The sequence below is a fragment of the Mesoplodon mirus genome, assembly GCF_964341445.2.
Source record: "Mesoplodon mirus genome assembly, chromosome: 4".
In the NCBI taxonomy this organism is placed as follows: Eukaryota; Metazoa; Chordata; class Mammalia; order Artiodactyla; family Ziphiidae; genus Mesoplodon; species Mesoplodon mirus.
In genome coordinates, this window is record NC_138979.1 from 57,693,350 (window position 1) to 57,707,418 (window position 14,069).

The 14,069-nt window shown below is 39.5% G+C and overlaps 1 protein-coding gene across 3 annotated transcripts in view; it reads left to right on the plus strand.

Annotated features, from left to right (window-relative positions):
- The window catches only part of MAP2K5 (mitogen-activated protein kinase kinase 5), a 257,859-nt gene that overhangs the window by 23,656 nt on the left and 220,134 nt on the right, over positions 1-14,069 (plus strand). For 2 of the 3 annotated variants that reach the window (XM_082618875.1, XM_082618876.1), the window contains exon 4: positions 12,843-12,912. In XM_082618875.1, coding sequence (XP_082475001.1) covers positions 12,843-12,912 — 70 coding nt within the window. Of the gene's footprint in view, positions 1-6,025; positions 6,033-12,842; positions 12,913-14,069 lie in introns of those variants that run through there. The other variant, XM_082618877.1, reaches the window with a different exon arrangement.

Consider the following 14,069-nt stretch of genomic DNA (forward strand, 5'->3'; position numbering starts at 1 on the left):
CAAGATTGGTTGGCTGTCATTTTGATCTGTCTTCGTTCTTCTGGTTGAAATTCCTTTGGGTTACAGTTTTGCCATAAAGAGAACAATTTGGACTTAACCTCACAATAGATTTTGGTTATTAGTCCTCAGTTGCCAACCTATTATTAAAAACCTGCATTGGCCTTTATTTTTTAGGTTCAGTTTGGCTCTGAAAATTTTTGATTCCAGGATTTGGGTGGTGGGATAGAGAAGATACTGACAGATGACCACGTATTTACTGTTAAAAAAAAAAAACTATGTTTTTCATGTGGAATTCAATAAATTTGTAGTCACCTTAGTATTTCTTTAAAAACCATATGGGGAAAGCAAAACTAGGCATACTTTTTTTTTTTTTTTTTTGCGGTACGCGGGCTTCTCACTGTTGTGGCCTCTCCCATTGCGGAGCACAGGCTCCGGACGCGCAGGCTCAGCGGCCATGGCTCACGGGCCTAGCCGCTCCGCGGCATGTGGGATCTTCCCAGTCCGGGGCACGAACCCGTGTGCCCTGTGGGATCTTCCCGGTCCGGGGCACGAACCCGTGTGCCCTGCATCGGCAGACGGACTCTCAACCACTGCGCCACCAGGGAAGCCCAAAACTAGGCATACTTTTACCATAAATCCTTTAAACATTCTTTTAAAAAAAAACTACAGTGTCTGAGTTGACACTTGCAGAATTACTTTTTTTTTCCCCCTTGGATGTAAGCATTTTCTGGCTTTGGGCCAACATAAGCCTAAGTTTTTATCAGTAATTTAAATAGATTTTTGTATTAGACCTGAAAATGTTGTCTTTTTAATTGAAACCTTATCAATTATTTAAATTGCTAGCAGCCTTAGGCTGTTAATTTTATGTGTGCCATAATAATGGCATACAGTGGATTTTGATACATGTGACACATGGAATGTCTCATTGTGGTAAGGATTTGTCATGACAATAGGTTGTTGTGTGCTGTTAAATAATAACCAACATAGTAAACCAAAGTCTGTTGTCACACATTAGTACCATTTTATGTAAGTTATTTAGAAGTTGTCTTCTTTTCTTCATTAGATATATTTTTAAGAGATAATGAGAAGAAAACAAAGCTATAATAAATTGTCTTTTAAGAAAATGTAAAGTAATTTGGTCTTCAAGTAGATATTTAATGTATTGAGAGAATTCAGCAGCCAAGTGTTATTACAGCACCATTGTGATCGCTCTCTGCGTTTTGTTATGAGTTTGTGTTAATCAACAATCTGTTTTTATAGCGTAGTTTCTTGTAAGTTATGTTGTTAGAATATTCTACTTCTGGGATCATGGCTTGTCCTCTGATGCTACTGTATCTTTTTAATTTCTCCATAAAGTATTTTTTTAATTAGAATTTGAAATGCTTTACTAGGAAAAAAATACAGCCAAGCTACATATTCTGAAAACTAAATACCTGATCATTGCTAATTATTTAAAGGATTCTGTTAAATATGCCCTTAAAGTAGTTTAAATTTTTTTGTTGTTCTTGTCTTCTCCTCTCATTTTCCAGAAAGACTAAATAGTATACTGCTTTTCTCCTTCCATCTTTTTGTAATTGTTGTCTGGTAGTGCTGGCCTCATTTCCTTATAGCATCAAGCACAACAGTGCTGGGCCTTATTTATTGATTCATCATAAGCTTTATTTATCACTGAGACTCAGTTATGGGAGGAGGTTATTTTTATGTTAACCTCTGCTTTTAGGTGACCTTTCATCAAGAAACTCAGCACTACATCTTGCTTTTGTAAATGGACTCCTATTTGTTTTTGCTAAATCCTGTGGCTAGTAAAGGATTTATTACACCTAGTTCTCTCAATACTGAGAGGCTTATATGAGTAGAGCACAGTATTAATAAGTTTCTTCATTTTGCCGGTTCTCTCTCTTTATACCGTTTCTCCACATTGCCAGAAAAGTATGGGATGAGTTTAACTGTAATGCCTCCCATTATGGCAGGGACCTTGTGTTTTATTGGAGTGTAAGTATTCCCTTTGGTATACATGACGGTAGTGTACCTTGTTCGATGTTGGCTACCATGAGGCAAAATATTTTTTGACCTCTGTAGCACCTTGTAAATTGGGATATGATTGGCTTTATCCTAGCATGCATAACTTGGAGACTGTCTCAAAAATCATAGTTGCTCAAGGAGAGTTGGAGAGCTCTGGTCCAACTGTCTCATTTTACAGATAAGGAATCTGAGGCCCAACGAGCTCACATTCAGTTTGAGGTCACATTGCTAATGAATGGGAAGGCCTGGACACAGACCTAGGTCTTGGATGTCCAGTCTTCCCTCCTGGTGGTTTTAAGTGATGTTTTTGTTTTGGCATTTATTGAGATCCTGCCGAAGAAGCTTTGCAAATACTACTGTTTTCCTGGTAGCAAAAAGTAATGCTATTTACTAGAATGTTAGTGTACCTGAGTTTGAAAAGGAATACAAACAAATACTTTGTGGGCTTTTGAAGTTTTCAAAATTTTGTCCTTCCTACAAGGCTGAATTTTACCACAGAATTTGTTGCCCACTTAGTTGTTGAACATTTAAGAGCCGCAGGGCCTTTACTATTAGGAAGTTTTCTTTAAAGAGCAGAGATTGGAAGCTCATTTTCCACATGGTGCTTTTAAACATGCTCCATATTAAGTAGGTCCTACTTTGAACTTTGGATGTGGCATAGTCATCTTGGTCTTCAGTGAGTGGTTAGTCCCCTAATTCAGCACAATCCATCTAAACAAGTGATAATACTCGATACTCTCCTGGCAGGGTGGAGAAACAGTGACAAGAGTGAGACAGGAAAACTGAATGAAATAAATAAATAGTTGTGGAAATTATTCAGTTTTTTTTTTTTTTTTTTTTACTCAAATAGTGACCTGCTCTAAGCTGTAAGTAAAGTTTTTGTTCTGTTTTCTCATCCTAGTCAAAAGTGAAATTTTTTTTCAGAGGCAGATTATTTTAACTCTCTTCTCTGTGTTGTCTGGGTCATATGGATGCCCTTGAAATAGTGATAAGAATGTAGTAGCCCCTTATTTAGCCCCTCTTGTGAAATATCTTGGGACATCTTTGCTAGCAAGAAGCAGAAGCAGACTGAAATTTGCGTCAGTTTATTATGCAGCTCATGGAAGCAAACGAAGAGAGCACAAGCAGACCTCAGCCAGGTGGCATCAGGGCATTCTGGGTGCTTTGAACCACCAGTATTTTGTCATTAACATGGCTGTGCTCCCAGTTCAGCTCCGTCTCTGTGGAGGGCTCAGTGTGGACTACAGGTTGATTCCTCTGGGGTCCTATGTTGAGGCAGCTGGCATGAGGGGGCAGGAAAATGTAGGACATCAATTAGCCCGTTGGTGGCTATGGTAGGGGCTTCTCTTCCGGAGAGAGATGGGCTGCGAGGGAATGATGGACCTCTAGCAGTAGGATCGCCGTGGGGCATAACCAAGGAGTTCGGCTCTTGTTGGCAGCTCCGAATGAACCTGTTCTCTTAGGGCCGGTTTTACTGGAAACAGGAGGGGTATTTTCTACGTATATCTGAAAGATGAATATAAATTTGCTATAATACAGTAAAGTTAGAGGAATTCAGTAAATTATCAACCTAGGAATATAATATGCCCAAAAAGGTGTACATTGAGGTAATTGGAAATTTCAAAACAAGTTGTTTCTCTCTTAATATATGTTTCTCTGTTACATATATGTGCTTTACTCATTCCTCACTACCTTTTCAATTATTTTTTAACAGCATTTGAGCAGTAGGCTGAATCTTTATTGAACACTATTGGAACTGGCTAAATAAAGTAGTTTATTTGTAAGGGAATGTTCTGTTTGGCCTGCTGGCCGCATGACCTGATGGTCCTGTTTTATTTAAGTTGTAGGTTCCCTGAAGCTATTTAAACTGCTCCTACTTTGGAAGTATGGCAGAATTGCTACAACTTAGAAATCAGGTGAAAGGTTAGTGTAGACAATGCCCCAAGCTAACCATGGTGATGGTGATGACTATGAAAGCCTCAGCTGAGAGGAACCTACAAGTTTTGGACCCATCGCCGAATACAAATTTAAACTCGTTCTGCCAGTGCACGTCACCTTAAACGTAGCCAAGTTGAATTTCACCTGCTGTTGGCTCTCCAACCTCCATTCTTTCAAGACCATCTGGAGCTCTCTAACATCCTTTACAGTTTTACCGTCCAAAACAAATAGTGTTATCATCAAACTTGGCCAACTTACTGTCTGTTTCATTTTCAAATCACTAGTAAATACATACAGTAACGTTAGCCTATAAAAGAGGCCTCAGAGTTGCTGACCTTTTCACTGGAAGACTTTTCATTGTGATTTTCTTTGTCATCATCGAATCAATCCATGACCATATGTGGACCCTTGGTCTAGAGTCATTTAGGAAGAGCATGTGCACACTGTAGTCACCTCAAGGCAGGGGCAGTGAGTTATCAAGGAGTGGGAGGACCTGAAGCCAGGTAAGTAAATATAGTTATTAATTTGGTATTCAAAATAGATGAGGTTCATATGTTATTTTCGACTGTTGGAGCAGTTGTGTGCTTCTTAAGAGGCCAGCATCACAGAGGGGATGCCTCTTAATGTAAAGTATGAGAAGTAGTTGAAAGGAGGTATAACTGATGGCACATCTGAGTAGTGTTGTAATTGAATTTGTAGCCATTTGACAGAGTTAAGATTGTTGGGTTCTTCACTAGGAAAACTAATAAGTTAACTATGGACTGCAAATAGTTGGTTAGTTTATTGATTATTGCTGTAATTACTGACTGAGCTACATATAACAGGGTATGCTTGTAATATTGACAAAACAAGAATTTGAAAATTTTATCATTAGTAGGGAAAAGCCAGCATGCTTATTCTTTATAAGTATATTCCTCCTACTGTACTGTTTATGTTGTGTGTTAGAAAGCATGCTAAGGAGAGATTTAAGAAACCTTTCTGTTATAAATGTATAGAAGAATAATAAATAAGCCTGATTTGATGTGAGTTGATATGTAAGACTTGCCACTGAGTAAGTTATAACCAATGAGAGTACGTAGTCACCACGTCTGTATTAATTCCTATTTGCCTCCTTCCCTTAAACATTGTGGAGCAGCCATTATGTGTAAGGCATGGTGCTAGGCATTCTACGGCAGTAGTTTCTTAGATTTTGGAGGACACAGGGCTTTTTGAAAATGTGAGGAAAGTTGTTTATTCTTTTCCCAGAAAATTCACACAGTGCAACATTTCACCTAGAAATTCAGGAATTTCAAGGATCTCCCAGGCCCATATAGACCCCAGGTTAATACCTCTGCCATAAGAGATAATAAAATGCACAAGACCTGGTCCATGCCCTTGATGAACTTCCAGAAAGAGAAACAGACAATGTTCCTTATAGTACCCTTTTACTTATTTTATTATTTATAGTACTGTAGTAATTGAGGGAAGGGCAGGAGGTACTGACTCACCCTTGATAAACAATTAGTTAAATTCTGCCTCTGTACTTGGTCTAAACATTTCAGTGTTCTTGTTTAGTGGTTTCTGTGTCACCCTATCGTTATGGCCATTTTTCTTCTATGTACTATTGCTTGGAAGTGGGAGATTCGTAGCCCTGTGCCCTATTTTAAGATGTTTTTCAAGTACTTTATAAAAAAGTTTCCATATACCAGCTTCTGTGATTTTGATCTTCCTAACACCTTTATGAAGTGAGCAAGGCAGCTATTTTTCTCATTTTATAGCTGAGAATATTGAGGCACAAACCAATTGTATTCCTTTCTCAAGGTCATACAGCTATGTAGAGCTGGGACCTGAGATCACTCACTGATTTGCTCGCTTATTCATACAGCCAGTTTTTCATACATTAAATATTTATGGAATGGCAACTCTCTGGCCAAGCCCTGTGCTAGTTGGTGGAGGTGCAGTGAACAGATAGTTCACTTTTTCAAGGAGCTCATGCTCCAGTCAGGGAAGTTAACAAAAAAGGAAACAGTGTTTGGTGTGGGAGGACGAGAAAGACTCAGAGTTACCAGGCATAGTGATAAATGCTGTCATATGCCTAAGCATTAAGTGTTGTGTGAGCACAATAAAGGAGCACCTGATCTAGCTTTGGGGACAGAGAAGGCTTCCTGGAGAGAGTGGTGTCTACGTGGAGTAGGTGAGGACAAGGGGACTGGGAAGGGTGTTTGAGCAGAGAAAACAGTGTTTAAAGGCCCAGGTGAAAGGATGCCTGGTGCATTCAGGAGGAACTACCCATGATTAGTGTGGCGTGGACAGTGTGGGGAGGGTATGAGATGAGGTTGGGAAGGCAGGTGGGCTAGATCATGGAGGGCCCTAGCTTGAGGATTTGAGAAGTGGGGAAAATGTAGAGTTAATAAGACTGGTGATTGATGAGATATGGGGAAGAAGGAAAGAGAGATGGTCTGGACGACTCCCAGAAAACTGGTTTGGGAAGCTAGGTCATGGTGATCTCATTCATCCGGACAGTGAACCCATGTGATGGAAGACAGGCCTAGGGCAGGAGGGAGGGGTGGGAGAGGTAGGGACCTGCTGAATTTGAGGGGCCTCTGGACAACCAGCTGGGTATGTTCCGAATCTTAGGAGAGAAATCTGGGCTGGAAATAAAGGTTTGTGATTCATCAGCTCCTAATTAGTCTCAGTGACTCCTCTGGTAATTGAAACCTTTGAAGTGGCTGAAGTTAACTCAAGGAGAGTACAAAACAAAAAGAGAAAGTTGATGAGAAACCCTGGGGAACGTGAGCATTTAAAGAAGGGATGGGGAGAGAACAACTTACAGGAATCTGAGTAGAGTGGTAAGAGAGGTAGGAGGAAAATGTGGACAGGCGGGGGGAGTTGCTGAAGAAAGAGGGCGAAGTCACCGGCCAGCACAGGTATCTGCATCACACCATGCTGCCTTCCCCAGTCTCTGAAAGATCAGGTGACATGGCCTAACCCACACAGGATATGAATGAAGAAGCTTTCCACCAGCTCAGCAGTCCACCCAGTAGCCTGTAGTTAAAGGTTTTGAGGTATGAGAAACAGGAGATAACTTACCTTTTGACTCTCAAATAGCAAACATACATTTTATGTTCTGAGTGCATGGACTAGAATGAAAGAAGTATTTTTCTTGGTTGACTGATAAACCGTTTGCTACATCTGTGAAACAGGGGTGATGATACTCCCAGAATAGGATAGGGTTGTGAGAAACTAGATGAATAAATGTAAATATCTAGTATTGATACTGAGCAAGGGCTCTTGTGCCTGAGGTGCAGAAAGCCAAACTCTGACAGCGGGGTTTGCAGCAAAGTGAGGGTTTATTTGCAGGGAGCCAAGCCAGGAGAATGGGCAGCTCATGCTCCAAAGACCCGAACTCCTCCATAGCTTTCAGGCAAAGGTTTTTAAAGACAGTGTGAGGGGAAAGGGTCATAGGAAGCTGGTGGTGAGGTAACAGGGTGATGTTTAAGGAATCACAACCTTCTGGTTCCAACCAGTCTGGGGTCTAGTGCTTGTGGTCAGCATGTAGTCACCATCCTCCCTCCACCTGGGTGGGAGTCTTAGTTTCTATAGAACAACTCAAAGATATGCATCAGATTGTTACCTATATCCCCTGAGGAGGCACTAGGAGGCCTGTGACTCTGTAGTCCTAATAGTTAACTGCTTGAGTCTGCTCTTTGGAACTCAGGGAAGCCTAGGAGACTAAAGCCTTTTTCTACAAACAAGAAACGGGGGATGTGGAGGGGCTTTTGTACCTAGGAGGGCCCCGAAGGGTCCTGCTTGGTCTCAATCCCCCCTTTTCTTTGATACTCCTCAATCCTGAGGGGAATGGGGGCGGGACAAGAAAGGGAATAAAATTTTGGATGGAGACGTTAATCATAAACTTGGCAGGGGGTTTAGGGGGGCTCGGTTTCAGTGTTGAGCCTAACACACAGTAGGTATTCAATAAGTGATAGTTGTTTCTGTGTATCTCTCTCTCACTGTTTTCTCTCCTTTCAGTAGAGAACTTGTGCCTTGTAAAGTTTAACTGCTGTTTTAGAATGCAAGTTTTTATATGGCAGATTTCCATGAAGAAAAAAAATGTAATTATTGATTGAGTTGTGCTGGTAGAATTAGAATTAGGTTCATAACAAATAGGAACACTGTATGATAAACTTGCAAACAGAACAAAGCCAAAAATTGTACTTGCTATCCCCTTGTTCAATCTGGCCCTCTGTTTCAAATTAATTAGATATTTTGATAACTATGCTAAACTTTGTCACATCCTTATTAAAATTGTTTAAGGATTTTGAAGAACATCTCAGAGGGACTCTGAAACTAATCTGAGTCTGGTACTGGAGATTCCACTAGCAATCACAAAACTGATTAATCTTTTACTCAGTTAGCTTATTGATTATTGCTGCAATTACTGCATATAATGGATTCTACAAGGGATACCAGAGAAAACATGTTTTATAACTGCTGCTGACGTGTTCAGTTTGAGTGCAAATGTGTTCAGTTTGTACTTTTTATACATAACCATTTTTGTGTTTTTAAATTCCATAACACTTCTACTCAGAAAGTGCTGTGCTTAATATTGTTTCACTACTAGGAGGTTCACTTTTAAATTCCTCAACTACTAATCATTACAGTTTACAAATGCCTTCACTAATTCTATTGCTGCAGTTTAATTTTGAGCTTCACAGTAACCCTGTGTAATTGAGTTGGTATCTTTACTCTCATTCAGAGGAAACTAAGGTTCAGTGAGGTTAAATGACTTCCTGAAGACTATACAGGTTAATAAGTGGCAGAATCGGGATTGGACTCCATTTCAATCGGTAAATATTTGTCAAACACCTACTATGTGCAGGACTTTGTGTTAGGGGTAATGAAATCCAGGATAGGATTATAGAGATTAAACTAAGAAGCTTTTTGGATAATGTCAAATTATGGCTCCATTAATGTTGTCATGGTCACTTTGTTACTTTTCTGTCCAAGCCATATTAAGTATATGGGCCTCTCACTGTTGTGGCCTCTCCCATTGTGGAGCACAGGCTCCGGACGCGCAGGCTCAGTGGCCATGGTTCACGGGCCCAGCCGCTCCGTAGCATGTGGGATCCTCCCGGACCGGGGCACGAACCCGTGTCCCCTGCATCGGCAGGCGGACTCTCAACCACTGCGCCACCAGGGAAGCCCTGGTTGTCTTTTCATTTTGTTTTTATCTAGTGGAAGTCTTGTCTTTGTCATTATTGCTTATTTTATCACTATTTAGAGCAAAATTGCAAAGATCTCCTTAAAGGGAAAATATATAAAACCCTGAGAGAGAATGAAGATCTAAAAAGAACTTGCTTTGCAGCTTATTAAGTGTTCTCATATTTTCTCATGTGAGTTTCACAATGATCCTATGGGTACATACCACCTTCATTTTACAACTGAGTAAACTGAGGTGAGGTGAGCATTTCTTCACTGAGATCATCAGCTAGAAGTGACCAGTACTGAGACCCCAGGGTTTGAGCCTGTAAATCCTCTAAGTGCCTTGCTCAACTCACTGGGCAGCACAGGCCTTGTGGCTCATCAGGACTGCTCTGTGCCAGGAGGTACTGCACATGGCCCACGTTTTATTCTTTTTTTTTTTTTTGCGGTACGCGGGCCTCTCACTGTTGAGAGGCCTCTCCCGTCGCGGAGCACAGGCTCCGGACGTGCAAGCTCAGCGGCCATGGCTCACGGGCCTAGCCGCTCCGCGGCATGTGGGATCTTCCCGGACCGGGGCATGAACCCGTGTCCCCTGCATCGGCAGGCGGACTCTCAACCACTGTGCCACCAGGGAAGTCCCCCACATTTTATTCTTGTTCCTTAGGGAATGCCTTGTGAGCAGTGCCCTGAGCTCCTAGGCCTAGTGCCTCCTTGATGGCCCCCCGAACCTCACCAGGCCGGCTCCTGAGAGGTCGGTTGCCTAGAGTGGGCCCATGCCATCGGTTTAATTATCACCCTTTATAGTTTGTCCTTGATGGTGAATTACTTTGGTGTGTGAAACACAAAATTCTCTGTTAATACAAACACAGATCAAACCCAGTATTTTAGCAGGAGAAAATGTTCCTAGGATTTGGAAGAATTGTACAAAACAAAAACCAAATCCTAATTACCTGCTTTGGAGAAAGTGTCAGGTGGCATACTTAATATCATTACCGTGGCTGTGTTAATCACTGTACAAAGACATGTTTTTAGATTGCTAAAAAGTTCCTGCAATGATTTTAAAAGTATATATAGTTTTCCAGTTGATTTGAAATGAAAGGGAAACCATTTTTATTTATATATTTTGTGAGGTAAATAAATAAAGTTGGAAAACAGGTCAATTTCATGCATGCAAGGTTTTATAGTAGGAAAAAAATGCCTTGCACCTGTTCTGACCCTTTACATTTGAGGTTATTTGTTTTCAAACTTGACCCCAAGCACCAGTTTCACACAACTCTGTAAATAATTTTTTAGATAAAACATAAGGATATTTTATTTGTTTTGATTTCTAGGATTGCGGTAATGTAGTAACTGAAATTACTAGCCTATTGTACATAGCAGTTAATTAAAGAAAAGCATTAACTATAGGAGAACACCACCACTGCTGTTGTCTTGTATCAGTATAAAAAGGCAGTAATTTTTTTGACAGCCACTGATTGGAAAGTTGCTTGCAGCCTTCCAGAAGCAAGAGGGTACATGCTGTGGATCAATAACCGGCAAATTTCCCATTAAAAAGAATACCTGAGCAATGTTCCAAATAGCCACTGGCATCTTAATTTTCCATGAAACCTCAAATACTTGTGTGCTGAGGACAAGTCATTTTCGGACAATTTTTCCAGACTACTTGTTAACAGTTATTGCTGTCCCAAAAGGTTGACAGCCTACATGATTGATATTTCATTTGCTTGTCATCACTGCTTGAGTAATGGCGAGCACTATATTTCTGTGATTTTAAGGAATATAGTTTCCTGAAAGACATTTCCCTTAGTATGTATTCCAGAGAGCGTATCACACATGTTTATGCTTTATGTATATAAGTTTTTGCATCTATAGAAGGAGAGGATCAGTTTCCTATACAGTTTGAATGTCCTCAGAAGGCAGGGTATACTTATATCAGTCCATAGCCATCAAAAATACACTTTCGGGGCTTCCCTTGTGGCGCAGTGGTTGGGAGTCCGCCTGCCAATGCAGGGGACACGGGTTCGTGCCCTGGTCCAGGAGGATCCCACATGCCGCGGGGCGGCTGGGCCCGTGAGCCGTGGCCGCCGAGTCTGCGCATCTGGAGCCTGTGCTCTGCAATGGGAGAGGCCATGGCAGTGAGAGGCCCACGTACCGCAAAATTTAAAAAAAAAATTATTAAAAAAAATACATTTTCACTTCGTTTTTAGGGCGAAGAGCCTTAGACTTGTTAACTTGTGATTCTAAAGATGATGTAGAATTTTATAACTCCCCTTTATTTATAAGGGAAAAATAAACTTGATCTTGTAATAATTTTAATTATTACATAAAAGCAATAGAAAGATATATGTACATATTTTTTAGAAAGAAACTTTTAAAGAATGTCAGCAAATAATGATTATCAAGGAGGAATTTTCTGAAAATATGATAGCTAAATAGAAAATGTGCTTATGTTTTTTAATACAGAAACAACAAGTATTAAAGGGGAATTCTGCTCTGTGACAGCCCCTCACAACACAAAATCAGTGGTTTTCATCGTTGATATTTTCCACCGAGAGCATCACTGTTGTTTGTCGTGTTAAAAAAAAGTTAGGGCAAGGACTTCCCTGGCGGTCCAGTGGTTAAGACTCCGTGCTTCCAATGCCAGGGGTGCGGGTTCAATCCCTGGTCAGGGAACTAAGATCCCACGTGCCACGTGGTGCAGCCAAAAAAAAAAAAAAGTTAGGGCACAGAAGTCACATGCAAGTTAGGTGGACATATGCTCACCAATTAGCATATTAAAGAAAATGGGGTTAGACCGTAATACAGCCTACTGAATGACCTTGTTTATGATGGAGTATGAAAGCTTTTTGAACTTGGAACTTAATTTTTCATGCCCAGATTTTTAAAGTGAAATTTGATCTATACTAAAGTATTTAAAAGACTAAAACGTGAAAGGTATGTGTGCTTGAAACTGTGCTACCTTTTTATCATATTAATCCTGTCATCTTTGGATGGATCATATCTTGTTTCCTTGTTCCACGGTCTCTGTGATTTTGATTTCCATTATCTGTACATTTTATACACAAATATGAATAATGTTTGATTAACTGACTGGCATATAGGTCCAAGCTAAATGTGAGGCGTCTCCATTTTGCTTTGTAAAATCCAGGGAAAAAGAACAAAAGGCAATTTGAGAAATTTCTACTAAAATACTTTTTGTGTCATTTTAATTTATTTTAAAATTTTTTTATAAGATTCTTTTTTTTTTTTTTTTTTTTTTAATGTGGACCGTTTTTGTTTTATGTTTTGGTTTTTTGGCCATGAGGCACATGGGATCTTAGCTCCCCAACCAGGGATCGAACCTGTACCCCCTTCATTGGAAGGCGCAGTCTTAACCATTGGACCGCCAGTGAAGTTCTTGTGTCATTTTTAATATATGTCATTTTCAGAACATCTCTAGAGATCAGATACTAATGTAAAATCTTAATCAACATTTTTTACTCTTAAAGATAAATGACAATATGGAGGATAACACTATACTGGACTTTTAGTCCTGAGTATTCACTATAGTCATTTTGATGTGCAAATAGGGAAAAAGAATTCTCGAGGCTGATATGTATATACCAGTAATTTACAAAAGTACTATGAATTAAACAACCCATAAGTGTCTGTTCCAATATTCATACATTACTGAGTAATCTCTTTCTATAATCTCTTTGCAGTATTATTCCACAGTAATGGAACAGCAAGTAAATGGACAGTTAATAGAGCCTCTGCAGATATTTCCAAGAGGTAATGTTGAACAAATTCTAATCAACAATGATTATTTCAGTAAACTGTTTCATCAACAGTTATGTTTTCCAAAGGTTTAAATGCACATAACATGATGTTTAGCTCTTAATTTGAAAAAAGAAAAGAGGTATTCATTATCGTGGGGATTGCAGGCTGTATTATAGTTATGGCAGATAGAATATCTAATTTACTAGAGTAAATTAAACTAACTAGATTGGTTTTCGTTTTTGAAGTACATACTTACATTCGCTTAAAGAACTCTTTGGGGGTTCACATAGTTTCTAAACCAAGGCAAATGAATGACTTTAATTTTGGATATTTATAAATTGTGGCTCATGATGGTAGTCAGAGCTGCTATTGAGTAGAAACCTTTCAGCTAGTGCAGAAACCAAGATTTACTGGGGGAGGGTGTTTAGGAGCGATATTTTGGTGGAATGTTTGGTGCTTGATTTTGGGGGGAGACATTTTCTAAATAATTGAAAATCCTCATAAATAGGAATTTGATTGTTAAGTTTCCAAAAATATGAGCTAATGAGAGTGACCCTTGGTGAATCACCTGGTCAAATCATTTGTTTTTCCCTTTAGGTTTGATAGTACTAGGCTTGTGTCAGATATGATTGCTCAGCTGTATATACATATTCCCTCAAAATTTGAATAATGGTGAAAAAGAACAGTTTAATTATATAAACCATTAAGTCTTTCACCCATTATACATTGCCCCACTTGGAAATCTATGTTTTCTGACTGATGGAACAGATAAGAAAATTCTCTAAGTAAGTCTTCTAGAAATAACTGAATTGAAATAATTAAAAGTTAAACTTACCTTCGTTAACTGATACTGTACAAATAATCATGGTATGGGTTTTCCAATTAAGCATTCTAGACTTTCATTACCTGTAACTCTCTGAAGTTTGAATAGCTCAATTAACCAGTAGACTCCTATTTGCACTGATAGTCTCCAGCCCATGAGAAGATCTGGGTTCAAGAGTAATGCTGTTCTTCTAGCATTAATAATGGGCAGCGGGATTAGGAGTATTTAGTACATTATTAATAATAACTTATTAAAGACCTAAGTAAGTAAGTAAAATTGGGCCGTTGATAGCGTGTCTGAAACAAGATTATGATTATATCAGTTCTGTTGCACCCGAAGACTAAAA